This window comes from Oreochromis aureus, linkage group 22 (genome assembly GCF_013358895.1).
Source record: "Oreochromis aureus strain Israel breed Guangdong linkage group 22, ZZ_aureus, whole genome shotgun sequence".
NCBI classification, from domain to species: Eukaryota; Metazoa; Chordata; class Actinopteri; order Cichliformes; family Cichlidae; genus Oreochromis; species Oreochromis aureus.
The window spans coordinates 27425498-27439690 of NC_052962.1; the positions used below are offsets into that span (position 1 = coordinate 27425498).

The following is a 14193-nucleotide window of genomic DNA, read 5'->3' on the forward strand; positions in this document are numbered from 1 at the left end:
TCTCTCAAACCAGTTTCCAGTTTGTAGATGGTGAAGATAAGGTTTTCCAGCAGCATGTTAGTATGTAAGTATGGGTGATTAAGTTCAGAGCATACAGGAATGTTGACAAAGACAGATTTCCAAACCCATTTTGACTAAACATTGCCCCATTTTTGGCTTTTAGTCAAAGATCATGAAGCAATGAATAAGTAAGAGCTAAATTTAGATAAAAGGTTGACAAATAAAAAAAGAATTATCGAGACTTATCCACTATCAACATACAGTAAGCAGCTATTAACTTCAAGATGACTCAAGATCTCAAATCTAGGAAAAGTTCCCACCTCACACCCTCAGTATCATCAGATTTGTTTCTACAATAACTTAAGCCAAGCAAAATTTCATCTTCATACTGTGAAAATTTCAGGCTCTTGTCGTGCGTACACTGGGGTGGGTTTGGCACTCTTTACATTGTTTGATCCGTTTCATTCTCAGAACTGCAAAAGGTGTTAAATCTCTGTGAAAAACTGCAACCGAATTAATTTTACAGCCTTTTCAAGTGTCAGGACCTCAAGCTAAAATCATTTTGACACTCACTCAACTTTAAGCATTAGTATCATGGGGCTTATTACTGCACCAGTTTCAAATCTAACAACAAAAACAAGCATTAGCATTCTGGATGTTTTATTTAAGATACTTTAAGCTGCTTCTTTGGCACCATGGAGCAAATACACTGGATGTTTTATCCAGTATTATAATTCATTGAAGAAAACTTCAAAAAATGTAGCAAAAACACACAAATTAAACTGAACAAACAAGGGACATAAATCAAAGTCAATTTTTAAAGTAGATTTGAAGAAGCCTAGGAGACGCTGCAGGCGGATCTCCTCCCAGCATATAAGCGTTTCCCTGTTTTATTGTCTGTTTGTCTCTAAATGGGGCTGTAATTCACAAAAAGAGCATCAGTTCTTGTTAAATGAGACTTGAAACTAGAGACTGAGGACAGTAACTTATCAGGAAAGTGTGTATTGGGGCCTGAAATCAAGTGAGCAGTTAGGTCAATTTTCCACAGAAATCAATACAGTGGGGTTCCCTTTTGAAACTAAAGCACTGCCCCCTGCTGGTGATCAGAAATAATGCAGGTATTTCAGACGCTTCCATATTAGCTTCGTTTTATAAACGTGGCAGTCTCATTTAAATATATATATATATATATATATATATATATATATATATATATATATATATATATATATATATATATATATATATATATATATATATATATATATATATATATTCAACCTCATCTTTTCTGAGCGGTTAATGATGAATTTGGCTTTCAGTTGACTTTGATTAATTATGTCTTCAGCCTTTATTAGAAACATGTTCAGATAAAAATGGTGACGTGTAGAAAATGACGGAAAAACATCACTTCCTCTAAATTTGTCTAAGTATAGAGTAAGACCAAAGACTTGATGAATAGATGCCTAAAAATGTATTTATTCTCAAACCTTGAAGCCCATTTAGCCCATTTGGATGAACTCATACATTCAGATGATTACATCTGGATTCCTCTCAGCACCGAGTCAGTGAGTCTAAACTCGGTCTTCATTTCCAACATGCTCCTGCAGTTCGCACTTATCTTTCCAAGCACAGACAAGTGACACAGCATGACTCAGCTGGACTGTTTTTGCCATGATGAGGCAAATCCATGCCTGTATTGTCTCTTTTGATGAATGGAGTCTGTGATAAGGATAAGAAGCTGCTTTTTATGAAAACCATAAAAGTTTTGCTCTAATATGATGTGGAAGTGCTTTTAAACCTGCATTTTTTCCAGTGACCAGCAAGAGGCGACTCCTCTGGGCGAAGAAGCCTGGTTTTATATTGTCCTTTAGACGTGATTAAGGAAATTCACGGAAAGGATGTCTCATTTTGTTAAATGCCTGTTGCCTTCATTTCCTCTCCTCCCTTGCCTCCTCCGCTTGTATCTCTTGTGGAAGAGATTAAAATGTGAGGAGAGGAAGTAAGAACGTGCACACTGGGAAATGGACATATTTTGGCAATCCCCACTTACCCAACCAATTATCCAAGAAGAACTATACACATGATCTGGGTTAACTAAACTTTCCTGTCTATTTACAAGAAAAGGGAACTTTTGAACCCTGATCAGTGTGTTAAGAACTACTTAAAATGATAGAAACCATATTTGGGAAAAATGTTTTTAGGGTGCGGGCTTTATGCCGTATCCTGAAGTCAGACCAAAGTCAGTCACACCATGAATCAAGTTGGTAAATCCACACACTCACTGGCTAATGACTTGTGATTGGTCACCATGCCCTGGATAATCATCCTTTTTGACTCTAATACTCTGGCTATGACACAAAATTTCTAACCTGTGTCTTTGTTTCTTTCTATAAAGTACTTTTACTTTCTTTAAAGTGCTCAAGTAGAGTAGAAAAGCACTATATAAGAGTCAGTCAATTTACCAAACTGGATCTGAAAACTCCTCCTGTGCCTTCAGGAGTTTAACAAACAAACTCGGTGCACAGGTACATCTTAGCCTCTTAAAGTTCCTATCTATTTCAGATATAATGATGACATCATGCTATGAACACCTAGCAACAACCTAAAAAGTCTTAATGCACCGGAAACAACAAAAAAAGACATTATATCATTTTTAGAAAAAGACCTGTTTTTTTCCATTTTAATTTCTTGTCAGTAGCTCAACAATAACGATCTGATTTATATCCACAAATGTTTAATCAAAACTGTATAGCAACCACCTAGCAAAAGGCTAGCACTGACTATTTTTAGCTACCGCCCCTGTGACTTTGTATGTAAGCTTTCCAACATCGCAAACAGGCCAAAAACACTGTAGCTCTTTAAGCACTAGTGACCATAATTCACTTAATTTCCCTAATTTAGAAGAAAACAAAATTAGCAATTAGCTCCATCAAAAAAGTGTACTGTGGTCACAGATTAAGGAAGTTGAGGGTTGTTTTCCCATAGACTATGCGACTGGAAATCTTTTTGCATCTAGAATTGTTGCCCCCTGGTGGTCAATAAAAAGAATGCATTTTTCAGGTTCTATACTTTTCAGACACCGAAGCTGTTGTCTGTGGTTTTCATATTTAATGCTAAGAATCAACTTGCGTAACCTTTAAGTCAGCATGAATGGGGGAGTCTTTATGATAAAAAATGCCAACAAAAGTCATTTGATGAAGTCTGTGAAACAGCTGAAAGCTTCAGTAAAGCGCTAACTTGAGGTTGACATGGGATTGGTGTGATTTGGCTTCTCTAACTGTTGAAGTAAAACTGGTTATCTTTAAGTTTTCTGTCTTGATGAATAAAAAATATGTCAGTATTTGATTTCATGTTCAGTGTGTGACTGAACCTAGCAACAGACTGATAACAAAACAGGGAAACCACAACATGAGGCTGCATGGAGACATTTCTCATCATACTAATGTTTTTTCTTTATTAAGTAAAAAAACAGCCTTTGAATCATAATCATAGTCATCAGTGTGTGGTATTGTTGCTTTACACTTGATACATACACTTACTGGAAACTACACGTGTAAAGGGACTTTTTGACCAAAAAACAAAACGCCTACCTACTGCAGGGCGTTCATCTACCTCTTGGCATCCTCTAGCCTCCTTTAAGTGTCCAATCCTAAATCTTTTTACCACAAAATGGCAGCAAAATCCACTCAAACACTCAGCTGGTCTTTCAGTTACTACAGTGAGCCTGTTAGATCCTCATCAATACTTCCTCTCTCAGGTCAGATCAACGTCAGAGACGTTTTCACTTCCTGCTCTGGCTTCCTCTCATCTTTTTCTGACTCCAACCAGGCGCTGCACTTCGGTGTTACAGGGAAAATGTAATAACACAGAGCACACAGTCACTAAAAGATCCAGAAGGAAAACACAGGTGTACCACATTTAATAAACATCACATGCCCTTAAAATGTGCACAGTGCTTGCTTTTTATTCACTGGTTTATACATTCACATACTTTGCATTTCAGTGAGTCATTATGATCCAGAGCAAATACCGATGTGTGAAATATTAAACAATGGTGGTGCAACCATCAAACATAACGATTAAGAGATGTCAGTCAACTGAGTTGACAATAAAAACGATTCATTAACTATTAAATACAGAGTCATGGTCTCTTCAGTTAGTCTCACTGTCGTCTTATCTTTGGGCTGCTCAATTTATGGGTCACAGTGGATCATCTGCCTCCATCTCACCCTGCCCTTAGCATCCCCCTCTGTCACACCAACCCTCTGCATGTCCTCCGTCATGACATCCTGGTCTTCCTCTTTTACCCCTTCATATTAAGCATGTCCATTATATCCATTATCCCTCCTCTGCATATGTCCATGTCCTGCCTCTTTAACGTTAATCCTTTTTATGTAAAGCTTATTTTTAGTGTTTAAAATGTTAAAAAAAATCTACTTTTAAAGAGTGTTGTGTCAGAATCAAAATCAGAATATTGCACCACAAAACAGAAATAAGTCAATGTTTACACTTAAACTATTAAAAAAAGTTAAAGGTAAACAATGGAGCTAAACATCTACACAGCTGATATTATAAAGATAGGCGTACTTGGTGTACCTGCCAGCATTGACAGGTTTGAGGCACGAACCTTCATTCTTCAAGCAGTCTGGACTTTATCCAAATGAACCTCTGGAAAATCTCCCAAAGTCTGAACAGCATAAATGACCGACTTCATTCAAAGGTCACCAGAGGATAATTAGATCTGACCCGACTGACAGATTACACCATCATCTAACAAGTCTGAGTGTAAAAAAGCAGCAATAAAACAGTTCAATCATAAACAGAAAATGAACAGAAAACGTCCTTTGGTTTAAGCTCCTTAGACATGAAATCTGCTTTTTTTCTTGTTTAAACAGAACATTGATTCACATTTCTTTGGGTTTTGAAAGCTTGTTTACAACACTACACAAACTATTTATTAATTTAGTCGATTCTAAGTAAAAGTCAGATTTGAAACTCTTCAGATTAAAAAAAAAGGGTAGGATGGAGCTGTTTCTTTAAAATGACTAATCACTGGGTGGCTCCATCGACTACATATTGACCAGAAGACTCAGAAAAGGGGAAGAAGGCAGGGCTCACCTCTACCTCCTCTGTTGTTGTATGTAATTATTAAACAGGAAACTGATTTCCTGGGTGGTTTTTTACTGGTGGGGAGGTCCACAGTCTCATGCTTTATGCAGACATTTTATTACTTCTGGTTTCAGATGACTAGCTCTGTTTCAGTATTGTCAGGTGAACAGAGCTAAGTCAGACACACCGGTGGTATCTGCAAAAATAAAATATAAACTTTTGTATCTTTTCAGAAGAATAATCGGACATTTTGAAAAATATGCAGATTAATTATAAATCTTTTGTTTTTTTAAATGTCAAATTATTCTTTGCAGAAACAGCACCAGGCTAGGACATATTCTCCCCCCAAAACACGTTTTTTGTCTGGATTAAATAAACAAGATGTAAAGTGTTTCATGGTGAGGTTTAGTGTCATTCTCCAGTCGTTATGCTAAGCTAAGCTAACCACTGATCTAGGCTGCATTTCCTTTAAAGGCAAACGCATATTCCTTTCAAGCTTGAGCCCTGGTTTCAGTATTAGTGGTGTAACACCACACAGGTACTCAGTAAGAAAAAAACCATGCATTTAGACCCTTTTAAATACTCACACACAAGAAGAACAACAGTGCTCTGCTTTGTGTCAACAGAGATTCTCTATCATTTCTTTTTTAAATTTCTATTTATCTTTTTAAATGTGTTCTTTATCTCATTGGAGTTAATTCTGAAAAGGTTTTTGAACTTGGATGATTTCTGAGGTGAAGGTTTACTTTCTCTTGGCTGGCTATGGTAAGCATCAACTTCCCGCCCAGTCGTGGCATCTTTCTGTTCATCATCCCGGTGCTTCGATGGCGAGTAACCTGCGGCTCCACCGGGTGATGTATCAGGGTTGGCAGCTATTTCTGTGCTTTTGCGATTAGTCGGTGGAGCGGAGCTGCTCCTTCCCCTGGAGCCTTTAGCTGAGGCTCTCCCCGTGCGTCCGTGCCGGTCACGCCCATCCAGCAACCTCTGCTTTAACTCGAAGCTCTCGCGAGATGAGCCAATAAGATGGAGCCTGTCGCCCATCTCGCACACCAGCACCAAACCGTCGATGTTTCCTTTTTTCTTAATTTTCGTTAAAAGCGTTTTGCCATCATCAGACATGTCCTGCAGGGGAACTTCCTGTGTGCGTAGTGTATTGCTGAGAGAAGCCATAAGGCTCTGCACTTTACTCAGTGCTGTCTTTGAGTTCCTCCCCGTTAAAGTGATTTTGACCATATCACCACAATCCTTTGCTTTCATTTTCACATCATGGCTGATCAGGATGCTGTCCATTTCTTTTTCCCTGAACCGGTCAGCATACTTGAACACATCTGCATCAATGACAAACGTCTCCTCTCTGTGCCTGAGGGAACCACGCTGGTCTGGGGACGAGGCTGCAGCGTACCCCTGAGAGGCTGGACGGCTACGAGAAGGGCCTGGCGCTGATGATGAGGAGGAGGTGGGGGAAGATAGAGCAGCATGTGGGGGCTTCTTTCTGCGACTGTAGTTTTTGGGAATGGCTCCAGAGGATGCAGCTGGGGTTGGTGAGGATGATGAGGATGGCGACATTTTGGTTTGTGATAAGGGAAGCTGTTCTAATTCAGCCTTTACCTCTTTGAGCTTAGAAAAACGACCCTTTACACGCACCTGACCTTCTCCTACATCATGCATCTCAAAGCCATGCGACCTGAGGATATTCTTCACTTCTCTCTCATCTTGAAACTCTTTCAAATGTAGTGTTGCCTCCACTGGGAAATCCATCTGAGGACAAGGGAGAGGGAGAGAAGGACCAACAGCATGAATACATAAAGGATAAATCTGACCTAATAGAACATAAATAACAGTAAATGTTCAAGTTACCTCAGACATTTTCACGGTTAAACGATACTGTTGATCATCGATCTGCAGCACATCAGTCTGCTAAATTCAGCAGGAACTGTTAAAAAAAGAGGTTAAAATTCTTTTATAGCCTCAACTTGGGCATTAAAGTGTCCTGATTCACTGAAATAAAATATAATCAAATCCCTTATACCTCTCACCTAGTGCTGGTAAATTTATTATAATGTTTTGGTTCATGTGACCTCTGACAGGCAGTAAGCGTAAAGGTGGCATGAGTAAATATTTAATCGTTTATATGTTTTAAGTTTATTTTCTCTGATGATCTCTGATTTTCCTTCAGAAATAAACACATTTTTAAAAAAGAATTTTTAATATAAAGCAAGAAGTAACTGGAATGATACTGTGCACTCACAAATTAACTAAAAACATGCAGGAAATGTCTTTATTTTTGTCAGTTTGGTTGAATTTGTTTTTGTATTTACAGAGGCTCTGGGCATCTACGTGACTGTGAACCAACTTGCTGTTAAAATGGGTTGTTATTGTGATATCTGTTCTGAACTTTTAAAAAATGTACTCCTGACAAACATCCTCCATCATATAATAATTAAGAAAACTAAAGCTTACACTGAACCTAACAAAAACTAAAGAATAAAAAAATAAAAACCATAAACACCAACCTAAAACAAGCAAACCCACTCTGCAAACTAAATTTCTGCAAACTAATATTCACTGCACAGCTTGTTTCAGAGGATGAACTGAGGTCTCCGATAGGGCCCGGGATCAGATAAAGAAAGACTATTTTGACCTGTGAATCATGCAAAGCTACTCCATCAGAGTCCAAGACAGAAACGGGAGCGCTGAGGCATTTTTAACGTTGTTGCATTTCATTATACCGCCTACAGAGGGCGCTAAAGTATCACAGATTAATGCACCCTGAATGGCTGAAATTATTATTATCCACACAGAAACTTTCAACCCATGTCAAACACCTTCACCTCCAACTGACCCCCTGTTTAAGGTCAGCTGAGGTGGACTCACCCTCTGGTCCTGGGCTATGATGACGGCCTGTCCGGGCAGGTGAGAGGGGCACACCCACAGCACCTCCCCTCCTCCGTGCTTAGCTCTGAGGAAATAAACTGGTGTTTTTTAGCTGTCTTGTCACCTGGTGAAACACCTGGACCCCCCAACAGCCTAACCAGGCTTCCCTGCTTATGCATCTTCAGGAAGGAGCTGGAAACACCTTGAGACTCACTTGTTTTCTACTTTCTGGTGCCAGAGAGACAAAGCACGGGATCTGTGGCGTTTAGTTAGTTTAATCGAAAGTGAAAGTAGCGCTTTGAGGTCAGTCATAGACACAAAACATGTGCAGATTAGCATTACTGACCCGCAAAATGGAATAAAAGATGTGCAGGTATGATGTGCAGCCACTGCAAAGCAAAAACTTCTGATTTTAAACCCCTGTAAACTTTTTTTTACGAACACTGCTCCTGCTGATTCAGGAGATTACCTCATCATAGTTTCATTACAAACACCAGAAACAGACTGAACCGGCACACCGACGATCTGACGACCCACAACTTACTGTTACTGCTCACTTCTCTGTCTTCATGACACCGGGTCTGTTTACTCCACAGCCCCGTGGAAGTCAGGACGAAATCGAAACTCACACGTCATGTCCGCCACACACTTTTTACACAGAAAACCATGCAAAATATATAATTTATTACCACCAATAATTAAATTATAGCTTAAAAATAAACCAGTTTTAAATGAAATCTCTTGGGATACATTAAAATAGGTTCATTTACACTTTAAAAAGATGTTGGTTCACTTCCGCCTCATTCACAGACTAAAATGTCTCACTGTTGTGTAAATGTCGTTAGAAGCCATTAAACTTGTCATATCAATTTATTAGTGTTAGATAAACAGAGAAACCCAATTAGATCACGGTCACCCTTTAAAGTCAAACAGGTCTTTAACCTTTAGTGCCTAGATGTAATGCAATGGCGCCCTCACGTGGATGTAATGCAGAATTAAACATTTAGGCAGAATTAGTTGTCTTGGGACAAACCTCCACAGCTGCTAATCCCCCTACATAAAGCATCTACACAAAACATTTTGTAGAGGGCATTAGCAGCCGTGACAGTTTGTCTTCAAATAACAACTTAACTTTTTATCTTTAAATAGTACTTTTTTCAATAATTTTTTTCTTAATGTTCCCCTAATACTCCATCGTACACCTAAGCATCCTATTAGATACGCCTCTGGTATCAGTTTCAAAATCCTGTCACCTTGTTAACGCATTCACGACATTATCAGAAAACTTGACCTCTGAGGTCAAGGTCACTGAGATTTGAACTCTCCAAGATTTTTAATAGATGTACCTACAGTATCAATTTAAAACTCTAATCATTCTCCAGTTATCACATTTACAAACGGTCCCCTCACCCAGCACGGTGTTGACAATACCCCACAAGCCATTTATGGCTGGGGGATATAAAAAAAAAAAAAAATCTTACCATCTATGGGCAGGACAAACTTTTATCAAATGTATTAGTGTTCTGAAACTTATTTTTATTCATTATATATTGGGACAAAAGAGGCTGAATATGAAGCTGCCAGGGGGAGCAAAGGGAAGACCACAGAGATTTAATAGATGTATTGAAAGAGGACATGTTGGTGTGACAGAGGAAAGATGGTCGGGGACAGGCCGAGATGGAGGCAGATGATCTGCTGTGGCCACCTCTACAGGGAGTGCAGAATTATTAGGCAACTTCCTTTCCTTTGGCAAAATGGGTCAAAAGAAGGACTTGACAGGCTCAGAAAAGTCAAAAATAGTGAGATATCTTGCAGAGGGATGCAGCAGTCTTAAAATTGCAAAGCTTCTGAAGCGTGATCATCGAACAATCAAGCGTTTCATTCAAAATAGTCAACAGGGTCGCAAGAAGCGTGTGGAAAAACCAAGGCGCAAAATAACTGCCCATGAACTGAGAAAAGTCAAGCGTGCAGCTGCCAAGATGCCACTTGCCACCAGTTTGGCCATATTTCAGAGCTGCAACATCACTGGAGTGCCCAAAAGCACAAGGTGTGCAATACTCAGAGACATGGCCAAGGTAAGAAAGGCTGAAAGACGACCACCACTGAACAAGACACACAAGCTGAAACGTCAAGACTGGGCCAAGAAATATCTCAAGACTGATTTTTCTAAGGTTTTATGGACTGATGAAATGAGAGTGAGTCTTGATGGGCCAGATGGATGGGCCCGTGGCTGGATTGGTAAAGGGCAGAGAGCTCCAGTCCGACTCAGACGCCAGCAAGGTGGAGGTGGAGTAATGGTTTGGGCTGGTATCATCAAAGATGAGCTTGTGGGGCCTTTTCGGGTTGAGGATGGAGTCAAGCTCAACTCCCAGTCCTACTGCCAGTTTCTGGAAGACACCTTCTTCAAGCAGTGGTACAGGAAGAAGTCTGCATCCTTCAAGAAAAACATGATTTTCATGCAGGACAATGCTCCATCACACGCGCGTCCAAGTACTCCACAGCGTGACTGGCAAGAAAGGGTATAAAAGAAGAAAAACTAATGACATGGCCTCCTTGTTCACCTGATCTGAACCCCATTGAGAACCTGTGGTCCATCATCAAATGTGAGATTTACAAGGAGGGAAAACAGTACACCTCTCTGAACAGTGTCTGGGAGGCTGTGGTTGCTGCTGCACGCAATGTTGATGGTGAACAGATCAAAACACTGACAGAATCCATGGATGGCAGGCTTTTGAGTGTCCTTGCAAAGAAAGGTGGCTATATTGGTCGCTGATTTGTTTTTGTTTTGTTTTTGAATGTCAGAAATGTATATTTGTGAATGTGGAGATGTTATATTGGTTTCACTGGTAAAAATAAATAATTGAAATGGGTATATATTTGTTTTTGTTACGTTGCCTAATAATTATGCACAGTAATAGTCACCTGCACACACAGATATCCCCTAAAAGCTAAAGCTAAAACTAAAAACTACTTCCAAAAACATTCAGCTTTGATATTAATGAGTTTTTGGGTTCATTGAGAACATGGTTGTTGTTCAATAATAAAATTATTCCTCAAAAATACAACTTGCCTAATAATTCTGCACTCCCTGTAAAGGTGAAGTGAAGTTCTCCAGAGGGCTGGTAATGAACTCTGTTTGATTTCTGTGTGTGGACCCAGGGTGAGATCTAAAACCTGCAGGACACTGGACCTTGAGGCCTGGAGTTCCCCATCCAGCTCTAAGGGGATGGGGTTTGGGGCGGTATAACAGGAGCAGAGAAGCTGCAGAGGCGTGTGAGACTGCAACTCTGCTTCCTGGTCCCAACTCTGAATAGTCACGTTTTGGAGGGTTAATAAATTTGGAAGAACAAGCAGCTAAACATGTCACTCCTGGTCTGATGTGTCATTACAGCCGATGTGAATTACAATGTTACTGAATTTACATTTAGCCTTAGCCAGCAGTTTTAAACTTCTCTCAATGTCACCTACTCTGGCCCCTGGAAGGAATGAAATAAATAAAATCAGATCCATTTTCATTATTTTATTTTAATGTTTCTCTAGTATTAATTTCAGCTGGTCAAACACTTTCATGTGTTTAAATTTGTAACAGATTATAATCGATTTATCTCTGTGCAATACATTTTTCTAGTTTCTTTAGTGTCACAGATTCTTTCCACATTAAACCACAAAATCTGCAAGTCAACTTAACCAACAAGTGCTTCAAACGACAGTCAACCTGTACATTACTAAAGCAGTGCAATAAAAATAATATTTTAATCTTTATTTCTTTTGCTCGATCAACTGGTTCTCCGGCTCTTTTGTTCTCTGCAGATTTCGTCCAATCTAAGAAGAAGAAGAAGAAGAAGAAGAAGAAAAAAAAAAAAGAAACGACAAAGTTTAGTAAAAGGGTTTTAAAAAATAAAAATAAAAGATGTCAGATATTCATGGATTCATTTTCTCACCTGTGAAGTCAGACTCTTAAATCTCTGGCGCTTTGAGCAACAACAACCATCCGCACGATGACTGGAGAGCTTTCCTCTGGAAGCAGCGCCGTGCTAGAAAAGATGAAACACAGGTTTCACTTACAGAACTGTTTATGTGCAAACTGACAGACATCACCCAACAACCTGAGTGAGCAGGACTAAACGTACACACGCAAAAGTTCACTAAATAAACATTTGTTTATTTATTTGCGCCTGACGTCTAAATGCTGAAACATGGCAGATTTAACAGAAATATGTTACTGATGTTAAACACGTAATTCTTTTTGTAAACACAGGATTTAGTGGTGGGTAATGGAGCTGAGTGAGGCTCCTGTCTGTGAGAGGACCGTAAAACAATTCGCACTTCTGGATTTAATGAAAGAGCCTTTGTGTTAGTCCAGAACTGCTGCTATGACACTTACTACAGTTAAGAGATGTCCAGGTGAACGTGTGAGACAGCCACTTGGCATCTATTGAGACATCAACAGCAGATACATGCAACAGAAAAACAGTTTCAGTAAAGAAGCTAAAATACAACACTCGAGTGTTACAACAAGCCTTCAGCTCCAATTTAAACAGTAAAATAATGTTGGAGGTTTACCTATAACCCTGCAGTGAGAGTGGTCACAGCAGGGCCTCAAACAGCCTCACATTACTCTAGCAGACACAAGAGGAAAGGACAGAGCCACTGCAGGCTGAGCCTCGCTGGAAAGTCTGCACACCACCTACACATTCACGTCATGCGTGACGGAAGATGGCGATGAAGAGATTACCTTATTTGCAACTCGTGGTCCACGCGCCATAGAGGAACTGAAGATGGCAGCTGCCCATATTCATGTGCTACTCCTTATGAGTCATTGCTGAAGAAGCCAGCCGCCTGTGTAAACGCAGAGAAAGATAAATGTGAGGTTTACGTGGTTTGAGATCCATTTCAAATATTAGTATCTGTAAACTTCAGCAAGGAATTTTGCCTGAAATGTGACCTAACTTTACTTCTGACAGTATTTTTGAACTTTTTAGAAATACTGAAGGTTTCAGATTCTGCAGGACAAAAAGTCTCTTTGCAGAAGGTTTAACACACATCTTTTCATACCTGGAAGCTGCTTCTATCTTTTACGCCGTCTGTGTGTGGACATTAGTAATGCACAGAAATAAGGAACAAAACAAAAACAAAACAAAACAACCTGTCCACTTTGTCGGAGGTTTACCTATAACCCTGCAGCGAGTGGTCACAGCAGGGCCTCAAACAGCCTCACATTTCTCTAGCAGACACAAGAGGAAAGGACAGAGCCACTGCAGGCTGAGCCTCGCTGGAAAGGTCTGCAAACCAACTAAATGAGGGAAGATTATGATGAAGAAATTACCATGGTTACATCTGGTGACCCATACGCCATTGATGGCAGCGGCCAGCCTTCATGCACTGCTCCTGTGGATTAATGCACAATCCAGCCACCTGAATAAACACAAATGTACAGAGACAACTATTTGATACAATGAAAACCAAAATGGCTAAAATCACTCTAAAATCGGCTCACTTTGTCTGAGGTTTACCTATAACCCTGCCATGATGGGTCACAGCAGGGCCTCAAACAGCCTCACATTTCTCTAGCAGACACAACAGGAAAGGACAGAGCCACCGCAGGCTGAGCCTCGCTGGAAAGGTCTGCAGGATTTTCAGAACAACACCGTAAAATGTTTTCAGCCTGTGGACCCAAAGTAAGAAACACCGGCTGTTGTCAAACTCAGTCTGCCATGTGTGAGACAGCCAGTTAGAAGAAACGAAAAAGAAACGCGGCGTATAAAACTTTAAAACACGACTAATGTAAAAATAATTAAATTGTAACGTAACCTACCCGCTTCAAAGTCATAACTTGGTGTGTGAAAGTCGAAACACTTCATATTTCAGGTTGGATGGAAGCAGATTAATCAAACGCACCGTCACGTTCGTCCACGGAATTCAACTGGAGACTCTGTGCGAATGTGACGTAGTTTTACAAGGGCTTTGGAGCGTGATGTCACGGGGGTGGGCGTGGAAAGGATTTTGGCCCGATCCGCCATTTTGGGGGTCTAGCGCAAGTGAAAAGGGAGCGAAGGCACACACAACAGCCATGGAATGCACCTTTCAGTTGTTTGCCAACCGCCAATACAAATGTAAGAAGAAGAAGAAGAAGAAGAAGAACAACAACAACAACAACAACAACAGCCATGGTTCGTATTTGCTGTGTGGTCGGTTGTAAAGTTAGAT

The 14193-nt window shown here is 40.0% G+C and overlaps 2 protein-coding genes, 1 long non-coding RNA gene and 3 other non-coding genes across 12 annotated transcripts in view; all 6 read right to left on the reverse strand.

Moving 5' to 3' along the window:
* myo1g (myosin IG) overlaps positions 1-3787 on the reverse strand; it is a 68495-nt gene extending 64708 nt beyond the window's left edge. The window contains exon 1 of one of the 2 annotated variants that reach the window (XM_031756795.2): positions 3594-3787. The gene's annotated coding sequence lies outside the window, so the exon portion shown is untranslated. The remainder of the gene's footprint in view (positions 1-3593) is intronic. The other variant, XM_039605612.1, reaches the window with a different exon arrangement.
* Positions 3788-3906: 119 nt separating this feature from the next.
* Positions 3907-8597, reverse strand: si:dkey-154b15.1. 5 transcript variants are annotated; one of them, XM_039605616.1, is made up of 4 exons: positions 8531-8597; positions 7987-8071; positions 6970-7045; positions 3907-6870 (listed from the first exon to the last, which is right to left on the reverse strand). In XM_039605616.1, exons 3-4 carry the CDS (start codon positions 6976-6978, stop codon positions 5749-5751), a joined length of 1131 nt encoding a protein of 376 aa, XP_039461550.1. In that variant the 5' UTR covers positions 6979-7045; positions 7987-8071; positions 8531-8597; the 3' UTR covers positions 3907-5748. The 5 variants fall into 5 exon arrangements, with proteins under 5 accessions (XP_039461550.1, XP_039461551.1, XP_031612646.2 ...); XM_039605617.1 differs by lacking the exon at positions 7987-8071 and having other exon boundaries at positions 8531-8591; XM_031756786.2 differs by having other exon boundaries at positions 7987-8591.
* A 2894-nt stretch (positions 8598-11491) lies between these two features.
* On the reverse strand, positions 11492-13939 carry LOC120435499. 2 transcript variants are annotated; one of them, XR_005609774.1, is made up of 7 exons: positions 13802-13933; positions 13500-13651; positions 13313-13401; positions 12722-12825; positions 12371-12418; positions 11928-12020; positions 11492-11808 (listed from the first exon to the last, which is right to left on the reverse strand). It is a non-coding gene; the product is annotated as an uncharacterized LOC120435499 (long non-coding RNA). The 2 variants fall into 2 exon arrangements; XR_005609773.1 differs by lacking the exon at positions 13500-13651 and having other exon boundaries at positions 13802-13939.
* Positions 12533-12668, reverse strand: LOC116333548. Its single transcript, XR_004200465.2, has one exon. It is a non-coding gene; the product is annotated as a small nucleolar RNA SNORA9 (small nucleolar RNA).
* On the reverse strand, positions 13140-13274 carry LOC116333549. Its single transcript, XR_004200466.1, has one exon. It is a non-coding gene; the product is annotated as a small nucleolar RNA SNORA9 (small nucleolar RNA).
* LOC116333547 lies at positions 13483-13617 on the reverse strand. The gene has a single exon (XR_004200464.2). It is a non-coding gene; the product is annotated as a small nucleolar RNA SNORA9 (small nucleolar RNA).
* Positions 13940-14193: the final 254 nt, after the last annotated feature.